Source organism: Sebastes umbrosus, chromosome 6 (assembly GCF_015220745.1).
Source record: "Sebastes umbrosus isolate fSebUmb1 chromosome 6, fSebUmb1.pri, whole genome shotgun sequence".
Lineage (NCBI taxonomy): Eukaryota > Metazoa > Chordata > Actinopteri > Perciformes > Sebastidae > Sebastes > Sebastes umbrosus.
The window spans coordinates 8541169-8554994 of record NC_051274.1 but is presented as its reverse complement, the minus strand read 5'-3'; the positions used below and the strand labels follow the sequence as shown (position 1 = coordinate 8554994).

The 13826-nt window shown below is 42.7% G+C and overlaps 1 protein-coding gene across 1 annotated transcript in view; it reads left to right on the top strand.

Moving 5' to 3' along the window:
* skia (v-ski avian sarcoma viral oncogene homolog a) overlaps positions 1–13117 on the top strand; it is a 78263-nt gene extending 65146 nt beyond the window's left edge. The window contains exons 2-7 of the mRNA XM_037773721.1: positions 2831–2947; positions 4280–4395; positions 4933–5258; positions 5394–5725; positions 7702–7932; positions 9183–13117. Coding sequence (XP_037629649.1) covers positions 2831–2947; positions 4280–4395; positions 4933–5258; positions 5394–5725; positions 7702–7932; positions 9183–9371 — 1311 coding nt within the window. The 3' untranslated portion in view covers positions 9372–13117. The remainder of the gene's footprint in view (positions 1–2830; positions 2948–4279; positions 4396–4932; positions 5259–5393; positions 5726–7701; positions 7933–9182) is intronic.
* Positions 13118–13826: the final 709 nt, after the last annotated feature.

Below are 13826 nucleotides of genomic sequence, written 5' to 3'. Positions count from 1 at the left end.
TCAGCAATTTAACACATTCATTCCCCGGATCGGCACATCCTGGCTACTCTACTGTACTCTTTTCTTGTGTCTGTATGGGGCGTCTGGTGTGTGTGCTATGGACATCAATTGACATGCATCAATTGACGCAACACGACACAACCGATTTGTTTTTCACTTTAGTCTTTTTTTTATAAAACCTAAGCCGAAGAAAATACCGCAAAACAGGATTGTGCTGGATTCATTTACTGAATGAGCTCAGACAATAAATCTAATAAAAATCAGTGGTTAAGAGATAAATGTGTGGACATTTTGACCCAAAATGTTTTTTAGAAAAACTGTGATTGAGATGAAATAATAGCTCAGAGTAGACACTCTGATAGATTCAGCTTGTATACAAAGGAGTAGACAAAAACAAGGCAGCAGGTTTCACTTTGGTCCTTGGAGTACCTACGTCTTCATAAAGACCTCCAAAGATGGTATTATTATTATTATTGAATTAGCTCTTCAAGCAAGGTCCTGGTGTCTAATCTCCCCTATTTGAGATCTTTAAAGGCTTTAAAGGTTCATTTTGAGATTTGGGGCTTTTTCCTTAAACCTTTATTGCATTGGTCATATGCATACAGGTACGTACATGATATTTGACCTCTGCATTTAACCCGTCCTAAGTATTTTAGGAGCAGTGGGCTGCTTTTAGTGTCTCGCTCAATGGCACTTCGACGTGCAGATTGTAGGAGCCGGGGATCGAACCGCCAACCTTGTGGTTAAAGGACGACCCGCTCTACCTACTGAGCTACAGCCACCCAAAAATACACATTTAGGTGTTTACTTTTCTACTTTGTCTTTGAAGGACCTCTTTAAAAGGGACCAAAGATTTCAAAGTGTTCCTCTGAGATCAGGCCTTAAAGAAATAGTTTTCTCTTACATCATGAAACGTCTAGAGGTGTACTATAGCAGACCAAACAGCGAAGAATGTTCTCGGTCACATTGGAAGCACGCTCTGATGTCGTCGTGGAAAGTCATTGAAAGTCACGGAGTTGTACATCGGGGCCGTGGCGGTGGTGGTGGTGGATTGAGGACAGCTGTCACATCGGCAGACCTCAGCGGTATTTGTTCGTCTAGCCACGCTACTTTCCTGTGAGAGCAGCTCTGATTACACAGACATGTGGCACAGCGTGACACACTGCCAACACGGCTGAGAGAGGCACAGAGATAGAGAGAGAAAGAGAGAGAGAGAGAGAGAGAGTATCTAACCCCATTTCAAATGACCACCTGTTGACACCACGCAGGAGGAGGTGTGCGGTGTGTGTGTGTGTGTGTGCACTGAAGCAGTTCGCTGGCTGCACGCTGTTGATTCCTGAGGGAAATCCTCAGAGACAAAATAAGAGCGAGAGAACACCACGGAGTGAACCAGAGAGAGAGAGAGAGAGAGCTGTATGAGTGAATACATCCCCTCTAGTAATATAGTTGCTTCGACAGAGCCAGCCCAGATCTGCATTACATATGAGACCTCCTCTTCAACGCATGACCTCTAAACGCTGAGATACAGTGAAAAAAAACATGTAGAAGATTATTCCAGAGCTGTTGTAGGAAGAAGTGGAACTTAGTTTCAGTAGTCAGTAAGAATCATGTAGCTTTCCTCCACATGTTGCTGCTGAATAATGCCAAATCACTACTAGCAATTAAAAAAAAATATATATTTTTGTATTTTTTGCATTCCCATTTAATGCAAATTTATGTGGTAACGGTTCTTTTAAACAATGTGTCCGTAAGAACATAAAGTCTGAAAGTTGTCCGAATAAGCAACGGTCTGTGTAAACAACAATGACCGGCTCGCTGTACATTATCCCTTACCTGGGTTTCTACTACAACATGTTTAGATTCTTTAATGTTCAAAAAGCACATTATTTTTCTCATCCTGTCTGTCTGAATATACCTGTATTCACCCTCTGTCTGTGCTATATTCTAATGAGCCTGCATATGACATAGGAGGGGGGGAGCCAAATCTGAATTATTTCACAGTTTGTGGGTTGGTAGACACTCCAGATATCCAGATGTTTGTGCACAAGCACTGAAAAAGAGAGTTTTTTTCATGATATGTCCCCTTTAAAGTTGGATAATTAATTTCCTTTGTTCAATCAATAATGCATTGCAATTGCTCTTAGTTGCGTGTATGTGTGTATGTATGTGTGTGTGTGGCAGCTAGTGACAGCCACAGCTTGGAGAGGCTGAGGTCATAGCCACAAAGCCAGCCTAACGGGGGGGAAGAGAAACAAACCCTTACTTGTTTGTCTGAATGAGTGTATCTGTGTGTGATAGACAGACAGACACACTGTGATAGACACACACACACACACACACACACACACACACACACACACACACACTGCCCCAGTCACCTCTAGCCTCCTCTCTTGGCTGCCTATGAGCAAACACACCTAGCTGTATTGGATTGTGCTTGTGACAAAGTCAACAACACACCTACATTTAAACACACTATCAAACACCTCCGCTGGCACTCCCGCATCAGGCATCGTCTCACACACACACCCACACACAAACACACACACACACACACACACACACACACACACACACACACACACACACGCACGCGGTTATTGGTCTGTCTGACAGTATTGGGTGCATTCTCAGTTCACTGACATTGTAGTGTGACAGCCCTTAGCCAGCTGCCAAGTTGACAACCTGTGCATTCACATCATGAGTAGTACAGACTGAAGGTAGTCCGATCATAAGTTTATATGAGCACATAATGTCTTTGTAATATACATATATATATATATATATATATTTTTTAAATCTAATAACAAATGTCCTTCTTCTCCTCCAGGCGTCTGATCCCATCCCGATGAAAAAGCCCAAACATGAAGACTTCCCATCGCAATCCCTGCTGGCGGACAAAGAGAAGCAGCACGACTGGCTCCAGTCCCTGTCCGCCTCCAATAAGGTTGGTGTTGGTGTTGGTGTTGCTAAGCTCGGGGAGGAAGAGGAGGAGATGACGATGACAATGATGCATGGAGCATGAGATGAGATGTCATGTAATATTATACAGAAGTTTTCGGATGAGGGTGATGCTTAAATTTAGATTTGGCAAGCCACGCTAACAGAAAGGTAACCGTAGACGCCACGAGCCCCGCAGATTCACTTACTGAGACGGAGCAGAAGTTTGAGAGAGCGGTGTAACAGAATATAACCACAATATAATGATGGATGGTCCCCTTGTGAAGATCAATATTCCCTAAAAAGAAAAAATCCACTATGCAGATATACTTAGAATGTCTTCAACAATTCATCTTCACGCTGACCCCTCCAAGTCACATAACACATCAATCTCTACGGCACCATTTAGATTGACGATGACACGTTCACACCCTTTTAATCAACTGGACTGGTGCAAACATTTACTGCAACCTGAAGCACTCTGTAACAGTAAGAAATGACTATTTATAATCACAAATAAAGCCCTGAAATATTATTCTACTGTCTGAGCCTGGACCATACCCAAGGTCAAAGTCAGCTTTCACAACAAATCCATTCTACGGTACAAATAAAACAGAACTTATTTGTGGATCAGCAACTTTACATTGAAATTCGACAACCAAATGCAAAGAAGACTTGCACTTAGAGGGCGCAGATCTTCGCCAAGGCCAATCCTCACAAAAATGTAAAGGGTTCTTCCTCGGCCTATGCTACACCTTTCCACCAGGTTTCATGAGAATCGGGCCGGTAGTTTTTTCTGTAATCCTACTGACAAACAGACGAACCTCCTTGGCGGAGGTAATAATGATAGAAGAACATCATAAAACTATTTCTGCAACTGGTACACTAGAGCCGGGTATCAGACCTCAATACTTTGTTCTCCCGAAATGTGTCTGCAGCAAAAAATATATCAAAATGTCAGGTACTGCAAATTAGCATCAGATGTCTCATTAGATTCATAATACTGTTTACTTATTCTTTGATCAAATATTTTTCCTGATTTAAATGAAAATGTTCTCCAATATTAGAGACTGTATTTTGAATAAGCAAACAGCTTGAATGACTACTTGTGTTTGGACAAGAGTTGTTGCTTCCCTTGTTAAATGAAAAAAGGAATTCGTAGAACAACATGTTTGTGTTTGTGATAGTTAAAGTATAGTATTTAGATATCGACATAAGCATCCCAACGTTTGAAACGATGTCCGGCTCTAACAGTATACGAAAGCAACTGTTATTGAGCCCTCTGGCTGTCTCATTTATTAAATGTGATTTAAAGTATTATCATTGTCTTTTTTTCCAGGGGTTAAACTGCATCCAGCCGAGACAGAGGCCCTCAGCTTTCAGACCGTGGTCCCCCCACATCTCTGCTGGTGATAAAGAGCCCTCCAATCACCCCCTGGCGCTGCTGAGAGACAGGTGAGCCCCCAGCACAGAGCAGGACAAACCGGGCTCCAAAATGGACATCACTCTCACCAAACAGCACACATTACAAAACAATGCAATATCTGGACTCTTAAAGAGAAGCGAGAGAGATGGCAGCCATTTTGTTCAGCTGGATCTGATGAGCTGCCAGCACGCTCTCTCACTTGTCTGGGTGGGCTGGTGTCAGAGGGGTCAAGTCTGACTATACCACAGCCTCCCACGCTCCGCCATTCACACACACTCATTCTGTGGGCACCCACTTGGCATGGCGCTGCCGGTGCAGGCTGCACCATATCACAGTTGATCTGCCCAGTTTCTCATGAAGTGGGAGGAAAGAGCTGCAGGCACTTTATTTTAGAAATGTTTCTCTACCCTGGTTGGCAAGGCAGTTCAAACCAGACCGTACAATCTGGTACTGGCTGTGTTTATTTGCATGGTAGAATTCAGCTCTTGTTAAATGAAGTAACCTTGACTTATGTTATTGTTCATAACCGTCATGTAGTTACAATTGTCTGGTTTTCCTCTTTTTAGCTTCTACAACTATAAGAGCCTGGAGAAAGCTGTGGCCCCCAATGTCGCCCTCACGCCGCTGCCCCTGGGGAAGGTGGGTCCCCTGTCCCCGTCGGTACCCAGCACCTCGCATCCGAGTGGAGGTGAACCCCCAGGCGAGGGCGCCAACGCCAACTCCAGGCCTCGCAAGAGAAGAGCCACAGAGGAGCTCCTGCCCCCGGTGCCAGAGTCCCCCTGCCCTCCATCCTCACTTGCCAGCAAGCTGCCGCTGCCGCCACCACCGCCACCGCCACCTCAGGAAGACAAGGACTCTGAGGTGGATATCGAAGTGGAGAGCCGCGACGAATGTAAGCAAAGAACTCAATACCAGCAACTAGACATGTTTAGTTCTTTACGGGGCTCGACAAGATAGCTAGGGGTCTTGACGACTACAACTATCCACAAATCTCACCCTCTCTCGTGTCTCTGGTCTCTCCCAACAGTCACTTCGTCCCTGTCCTCCCTGTCGTCGCCATCCTTCACCTCGTCCAGCAGCTCAGCCAAGGACTTGAGCTCGCCGGGCGCTCAGGGCCCCATCTGCACCATCACGTCGGCCGAGGGCGCCGTCCCCGCGGCCGCGCCCGTCGCAGCAGCCCCCGTGACCCCTTCAGAGCTGGGGCTGGAGTCGGAGCTGGAGAGCCTGAGGCAGGCGCTGGACAGCGGACTGGACTCCAAAGAGTCGAAGGAGAAGTTTCTGCACGAGATCGTTAAGATGAGGGTGAAGCAGGAGGAGAAATTGGGATCGGCCTTGCAGGCCAAACGCAGCCTCCAGCAGGTACGAAAAGCAATAACGTGTAACTGAAATATGCTCGTTCGTCATCTTTCCCCTTGTCAAACGAGAACGCCGAGTTTCACGTGTGTGCGTTAAGTACACAGAAAAGGTCCAAGATGTTTTTAATCCAGTTTAGCACAAAGACTGGAAGCAGAGGGAAACTACTAGCCGAGCTCCATTAAGAGAGACAAAATACAACTTCCAACAAGCCAGAGAGCCACAAAGCTGTAGACTTTGAAACAACTTGACCTTGACTTAACTGGTTTGACACTTGACACAAGACTTGACCTTACTTAAGACTTGAGACTTTTTGTTTGTTTGTTTTTTAAGTCATGGATTCTGAGACATCTCTGCACTATTAATTCACTATTCAGATTTGAAAGGAAAACGTTGTCATACTGCTCTGTCATTTTAATGCTCAACCGGAAACGGTTACATCTTGACTTGTAATTTGCGACTTGTCTCGACTGACTCGAGACTTTGCTTGAAATTGTCTCTACTGACTTGAGATATGACTTGGAGTTACCTTGATTAACTTAAGACTTTGTTTTAGACTTGACTTGGACTCATCTTTATTGAATTGAGACTGTGGTTGGACTCAAGACTTGACTTGGACTTGTTTTGATTGACTAGAGACTCAAGACTTTTTTTAAAACAGCTCTGCCAAAGACAACTTAGGGATTTAGAATGCATTTAAAACCTTCACAGCACATATAGGAGCAAAGTGCTTCACCTAAACTAACCTCTGTGTCATTCAAGGCCACCAACCAGTCAGCTTTGTCAGTGTGTCTCTGTATAGAAGTTGTGATCGTCTCTTCTTGTCATACAAACAGTGACAAACGTTGCCCGTAGCGACAGCCTGATATCACTGGATATAGCCATAAGGATTTAGAGCTACAACCCTGGTGATTAAGTGTCTCCATTCTCACACTGATACGCTATATATACACATAGTATATGATTTCATTTGAGTGAATGCATCACTGTTGGCTGAGAGAGAAAGGGATTTCCCAGTTCTAGCATCACATGGCAGCTCATATGAGCTTCCCCCCCCTACGTTCTTCGAATCGAGACTAGACAAAAAAGTTTTCAAAAGTTGGCGCGCTGAGGAAATGACTTTAGCTTAGGCATCAAAATGCAGAAGTGGATTAGAAGTCATTATCACTGTCAGCAAAGCTTAGCGTGAGTTGGCAAGTGATAACAATGAGAGCGGATGTTCCTGCAAAGGGAAAGGCCAGACTTCCATTTTTATTTTTGGTCTTGGACTGAGAACAAGAAAATGCCGACGAAGGAGTCTGTGTGGGTGAGCAGCACGAAATGCATCCTGAGCAGAGAAAAAGCAATTCCAGCCGGACAAAATTCCACTTTCACTTTCCATCAGTGTTCAGAGGAGCTGTGGAGAGGCAACGAAATCCAACCGACCTACCAGCTAAATGAAAAGTGGTCTTACTTTAATAAAGGAGACATCATGAAATCTTGTGCTCATACATCTAGGTATCTGGAGACTGATTCCTTTCACTCTTTTTGTAGGAACGAACAAAGCTGTTTGTTTCAACTGCTAGGTTCTCATGAGAAGGCTATGGACGTGTTTCCACAACACACACACACACACACACGCACACTCTTTCTTCCAGTGATTCAGAGGAAGGAAACCTAACTTGTGTCAGCCCACACTTTGCCCTAGCCCCTGACTTTGCTCAATGTAAACACTGACATGAACACTGCAGCCTCCTGTAACAAGGCACTGCTCTAGGGTGTCAACATCTCAGAGAAACAAAGCAAAACAGCCATGTGACAGACAGATATATCCACTGGCATTTCACAACGGTTGTATAAGCATCACGGGACACCGAATCTTCTCAATGATGCATTCTAATTATGTAAAAAACTTTCCCTAAGTGATTAATTGCATCATAATTGTATAAACCCCATAAAAAGACAGATGCTCACTTCTTACGATCTCTTCTTCTTCTTCCCAGGAGTTGGAGTTCTTGCGGGTGGCCAAGAAGGAGAAGCTGCGGGAGGCGACCGAGGCGAAGCGAAACCTGAGGAAGGAAATCGAGCGCCTGCGAGCCGAGAGCGAGAAGAAGATGAAGGAAGCCAACGAGTCGCGGATCCGCCTGAAGCGGGAGCTGGAGCAGGCCCGGCAGCTCAGAGTCTGCGATAAAGGCTGCGAGGCCGGTCGTCTTCGCGCAAAATACTCGGCTCAGGTCAGTTAGCTCACACGTCGATTCAAGAATCTGTCAATTTAATAATATCTTTCAAGATACGATAAAACTTTAAAGGGCACACATTGTGCTCATTTCCAGATTCATAATTGTATTTTGGGTTTCTACAAGAACATGTTTACATGCTTTAATGTTGGAAACGCTCCGTTTTAGCTCCTGTCTCTTTAAGCCCCGTCTGCTCTCATTGGCTACATGTGACATAGGAAGGGGAACCAAATCTGAAAGGCTTGTTGAATCACATGTTTTCTGATCTAGACAGCTCACAAAACACCGACTGGGTTGTCTTATTTCACAGTTTGTGGGTTGGTAGGCCCTCCAGATACCTACATGTATGTGCACAAGCACTGGAAAAAGGGGAGTTTTTCTTCATGTGTCCCCTTTAATAATCTCTTGATGATACATTTGAGAATCACGGGACATTGGTTAAAATGAAGCCAAACAAGGCCGTGCATTGTAGACAACAGACACTAACAGTCCAATGTGCGCAAATGTGATGGTAGAATGTCTAGACGATTATGCCAACACCCTGAGAGTAATTGCAGTGTTTCAGAGTTTCACTGCCTCAAACAACTCTCAAGGTCAGCGGAGGAGAAGGCAAGAAAAAAGAAAAAAAGGAACACATTTCCTCCTCCCCAGTCAAAAATAAATGGGTGTAGCCCACAGTGCACAGACTTAGGATAAGTCCCCCTCCGAAAGGAAACAGGAAGAGACGTCGACTTCCCTCAAGGCACCATGGGAAATGCAGATTAGACAAAACAAGAGGGAAGTTATGCTCTCGAGCTGCGTCTGTGTACCTCCCTGCAGAGACTACAGTCGTCTTTGGAAGGCTGTCATTAAGACATTCAATTCAATTCAGACATGTTCTGTTCATGTTGCTGCGGCCTGGGTTTATAGGACAGGAGCAGCAGCCAGTGTTCTCAAGCTTTCAGCATTATCTTAGAGCTCTCAAAGATCACTTAGCTAAAAAAAAAGGCCACCTGTTTCTAGATACTGGCTTGATGCAAGAGGCCGTGTCTTGAAAAGCTAAAATTTACGTTTCTTAGAGAAGTCATATCGACACAAATCAAGTAGAAGTTGTTCAAATTAATTTGACTGGAAATATCCTGATTGATGACAGAAACTAAATGTTTGTTCCAAAATCTTGTGGTGGTGTAAACAGGCCAATGAATGAATGAAATAGCTCCATGTAAACAACTGTCCTGTAGTCATCATCTGCTTCCTGTGTTTTCCAGATCGAGGACCTCCAGATGAAGCTGCAGCACGCCGAGGCCGACCGCGAGCAGCTCCGAGCCGACCTGCTGCTGGAGCGGGAGGCCAGGGAGCACCTGGAGAGGGTGGTGAAGGAGCTACAGCAGCAACTCTGGCCCAAATCCAACAGTGAGATGGAGGGGACGCCCATGGACACGCCAGCTGAAAACTAACCCAGCAGCCAACCTCACCGCCCGACCATCCCCCCCCCCCCAATCTCCCCCCCATCGCCATGATCCCCAACATCTTCTGCCCAAATCAGACCATAAACACACCCAGGAGTCCCGGGCCGGCAAACATCGCACCACTGTCCATTGCGCTCACCCTCCAGAACACACAGATAAAAAGACTCTCGTCCTCCGACCAGAGAGAAGAAACGAGGACACGAGTCCTTGTCCGTGCCCATGAAACGTGAAAGTGAGTGGTTTCCTTGGAGAATGACTAGAAACGGCAAAGTACAATGATGCAACAAGGAAACAGGTGTTTCTAAAACCAAGCACTGACTCGCACCTTCCAAACTCACAGAACTGAATCACAAGAACGAGAGAAAGAACAGATGTATAGCACAAAGTCTGGTTGTGCCTGTATTTTCTCTGACAAGAAAATGAGGTGGGACTTTTGGACAGACGTCTGTGATAATAAATGCTGAAAGATGATCATATTCTATTAGAGCTATACAGCTGTTGAGAGGCGTTATAACATCAGTGTGTCCAGGAGGAGGGCAGGGCTCACACTTAAACCAACGGTTCCCCGAAAAATTCTCAACCATAATCCCTCGCCGTGACGAAGATGGAGGATTTTTGAAGACATTCTAAGCTATTTAAGAGACTACATATAGCGAAGTGTAAAGAAAAAAAAAAGGACAGTTTCTTTGTTTCTCTGTGCTATTGAAGTTTTGAAAAATATAAAAGATACAATTAACTCAGAAGATGAACAAAACAAAGCAAATGAACTTCCCACAGTGCCACCGTGGTTTTGTCGGTTTTTCAGGAAGCCATCGCAGTCCGCCGAGGGGAAAAGCATCGAGTTCAAAGTTCAAGCGACTCGTCTTTTCCTCCCATTGTTGTTTCATAAAATCGTATTCCTAATTTCTCCGGGCAGTGGGTGGGCTTGCATTTTGGGTTGATATATTTTCTCTCTTTGGAGCACAACCCTGGATTGGGAATTGGAAATAAAAACATGCTGTGTTAAAGGCACCTTTTTTTTTAAGTGAGCACTTGTTTTCGGATGATCAATAACAATATCCAGCCGTCTCATTGTTGCTCCCACTACGTCACACACTGGTTGCCATATGATATTTTAAGCATTTGGGTCAAAACCCTGAAGTCTGTATCTTGTAAAGATAAAATACTCCAGATGTGAGTGCGGCCTTGTTTTCTGGTCTTTGTTAAACGCTCGAGTGATGAAAGCCGGCATGTTTTTACTCCATCAGAAACCAAACCATCATCTATGACATCATAGTGGGCTGGGATGGGGGCGCCCTTGGCGAGAACCACAAAATGTTCATTTTAATTAAATTAAGGTATGTAAATATAAATGTATGTTGTTGTTTTTTTTTTGTTTTTATTTTTGACTTTACAATAATGAATCGCACTTTGTCATAACAAAATACTGTTATAATGCATTGTACTCCCACTATTGTCTTCAATCTTACTTTGAAAACATCATCGTATACATGACTGCTACCATATAAATCCAGTAAGCATTTTGTTGATTATATGCATCTCGAATAAATACTGTTCTGTTTTTCTTGAGGCAAAGTCTTGTAAATAAACGGAAAGATAAAAAAAAGGCTCTACCTGTTGCTTGCTGATGCAGTCTGGGATAGTTGGAAAGTTTTGGGCAAAAGCACTCTCCCATTTTTTGTAATATAACTGACACAAATGTCGCTCAAGCACCCCGGTTACAACTTCGAAACCAATTTGACAAAACTCCCCGTTAACAGCATGCGTCAGTAAGGTGAATTGTTATTTGGAGCCTGAACAAAAAGTCACCCGTCGGAAGAATAAAATCAGATTTTATTCAAAAAGGCAGAAGCCACAAATCTGCCATCACACACAGTGGGTACAATGCAATCAGAATGTACATTGTGTTAATGCTATTTTTCCTTTGGTTGTTGATGTTGTTTTTAAACGTGGAGATATTTTATTGCTTGTCTGTTATGTTCACTTTTTTCAATTGAAAAACTCATATTTTCTTTATGCATGGAATTTGAGTTTGCCATACATATAGTCAGTTATTGGGCATTGATACTGTACATGTAAAGGTTTTATTGTGTTATGCAATATAAAAGCAATTTGTCTTATCTAGAAGAGGAAAAAGGTAATTACAAAAACACAGTATATTGCTCTCAAGAAAAAGAAACTTCACACTTGCAAAAAAAAACAACAAAAGACGACAAAAAAAAAAAGAAGAAGAAAAAAAAAAATGTCAATGCAATGCTGGACAACCTCAAGTGCCTGGCCGTGGGCGAAAGGTTTCCAGAGTAGGAAAACTGATGATGAAGCTGTTGGGGCTGGGCCTCTCATCAACTTCCTGTTTGCAGGTTTCAAATTAAAAGCTCCACCCTCGCTCAGCAGCTCTTTTTATCAGTATTCTTAAAAACCAACCAGTTTACAAACTTTTATTTCCTTTTCAGTGCAGAGAAAAATTGAACAAATGCTAGATGCTTAAGTTTTTTTTTTTTTTTTTTTCTGAATGAGTGCTTTTTTTTCTTCATTTGAAAATCAATGATATGCATGTTCAAACAATTTTTATAGAAGATCTTGAAATGCCACTTGCTTCGGCAAATTGTTACTTTGGGTTGTACATAAAGACTGTTTATTCCCAGTTTGTTGAGGATAATAAAGAGGGCATTATGTTAAAAGCCCTTTTCTTATCGAACATTATTGATGTTGCTCAGAGAACAACACTGTGTCTGCAACTTTGGCAGACCTAAAATTGGTACATTTTGTAGTTGTTTTTACACTCAAAAGAGTCGATAGCCTATGTGTAGTTTACTTTACTCATGGTTTTCTACAAAAGAAGGGAGACGATAACGACATTGGCTCTTCACTCTCCCGCGCAAAAAGAAAAAAGCAGTTTAACAGCGTCTTGTTTTCTAAAGGAGAATCATTTTGCTAAATAATGGACGGTAAAGCAGCAATAACAGTCCATATTAATAGACAAATACTAGCCAGTGTGAAGATTTGAATAAGAATTTACAAATGTAAATATTTTTTTCATTTACGATATTGTATAATATATGTACATGGTGTTTCCTTTTTCAAAAAGAAATCTTTTCTTACAATAGCTGTCTTGTTTTTTTTTTTTTTTTGTTCGTTTGTTTTTTGTGTTTTAACTGAGATGTTTCAAAAACAGCAGTGCGTAAGAGAATATTCCCGACATAAACATTTTAATCCATTTCTTTCTCTTTTTTTTTTTTACTGTAGAGTCTTTATATTGAACGACTTTTTTCACCAGTTCATATATATTTTTAACAGTATGTTCAGTATCAGATAGCAGGCCTACCGTATGGGTCTCACACACACGACTACGCCACCTTGCAGATTGTTTCCCCCCTCATCCTCATGTATCTTTTTAGCCCTGTGCTGCTGCTAATACTATATAAACCTTACAATTCTAGAAATATTTTTATGTAAGAGGTAAATGTAAGCTTTCCCATTCATTAATGCCACATATACAGTATGAAAAACAAGCTTGGCTTATTCATCTATCTTCCTTGTTTCCCTCATCTTTTCACGCCTTTTTCCTCATCCCTCCTCCAACAACACCCTTCCTCTTCTCTCACGACACGGACTATATTGTAAAGTAAAGGACTTTATGAGATTATGTTTGAAAATAGCTACGCTTATATACTACAGTGACTGAATGTACAGTGTATAGATGCATTACCAGAAATAAAGTTGTTTGTCCAGATTGAATGACCCAGTTTTTTTTATTTTTTGCTGCCTGTTTGGTTAACAATATATATTTAATATTTATAACTAAACTATATAATATAAAATATATTATCCTGCAAATGTTGCAGAATGTGTGCTTTTTTTCCTTCTTCTAATTCATCTCACTGATTAATTCAGTTCAGTCAGTTCAAATAAAATATTTGTTGTCCAAGGAGGGGATCTGAACATTTCATCTACAACCTGGGGGTCTGGACCCCCAAAGAGGTCACAAGATCACAAATCTGGGAGCCACAATAGTAACATTACTGTATTTCTGCTATAAAAGGTTACTTTGTTTCATTCTTATGAAATCCAGCCCTGTAAAGAGGAAGGGAAAGGTCCTCTTTGCTTAAAGGTACAGTGTGTAGGATTTGTTGGCATCTAGTGGTGTGGTTGCAGATTGCAACCAACTGAGTACCCCTCCGCTTACTCCTCCCTTTCCGAGACTGCGATAATGTGAGCCGCCGAGTGCGAAACCGTGCAAACGCTGTTCGCCTCACTCAGAGGCCATCTTTACCATAATAACACTACTTTAGGAGCAACAGAAGTCAGATGGCGGCTGGCGGTACCACGGTTTTACACTCTACGGCTCACGTTTCACAAGCGTGTCGGAGAACTACGGTGGCGTTCAGGTAACGTTAAAACGCAAAAGGCTCTCTCTTTAGAGCCAGAGTTTGGTTTGTCCGT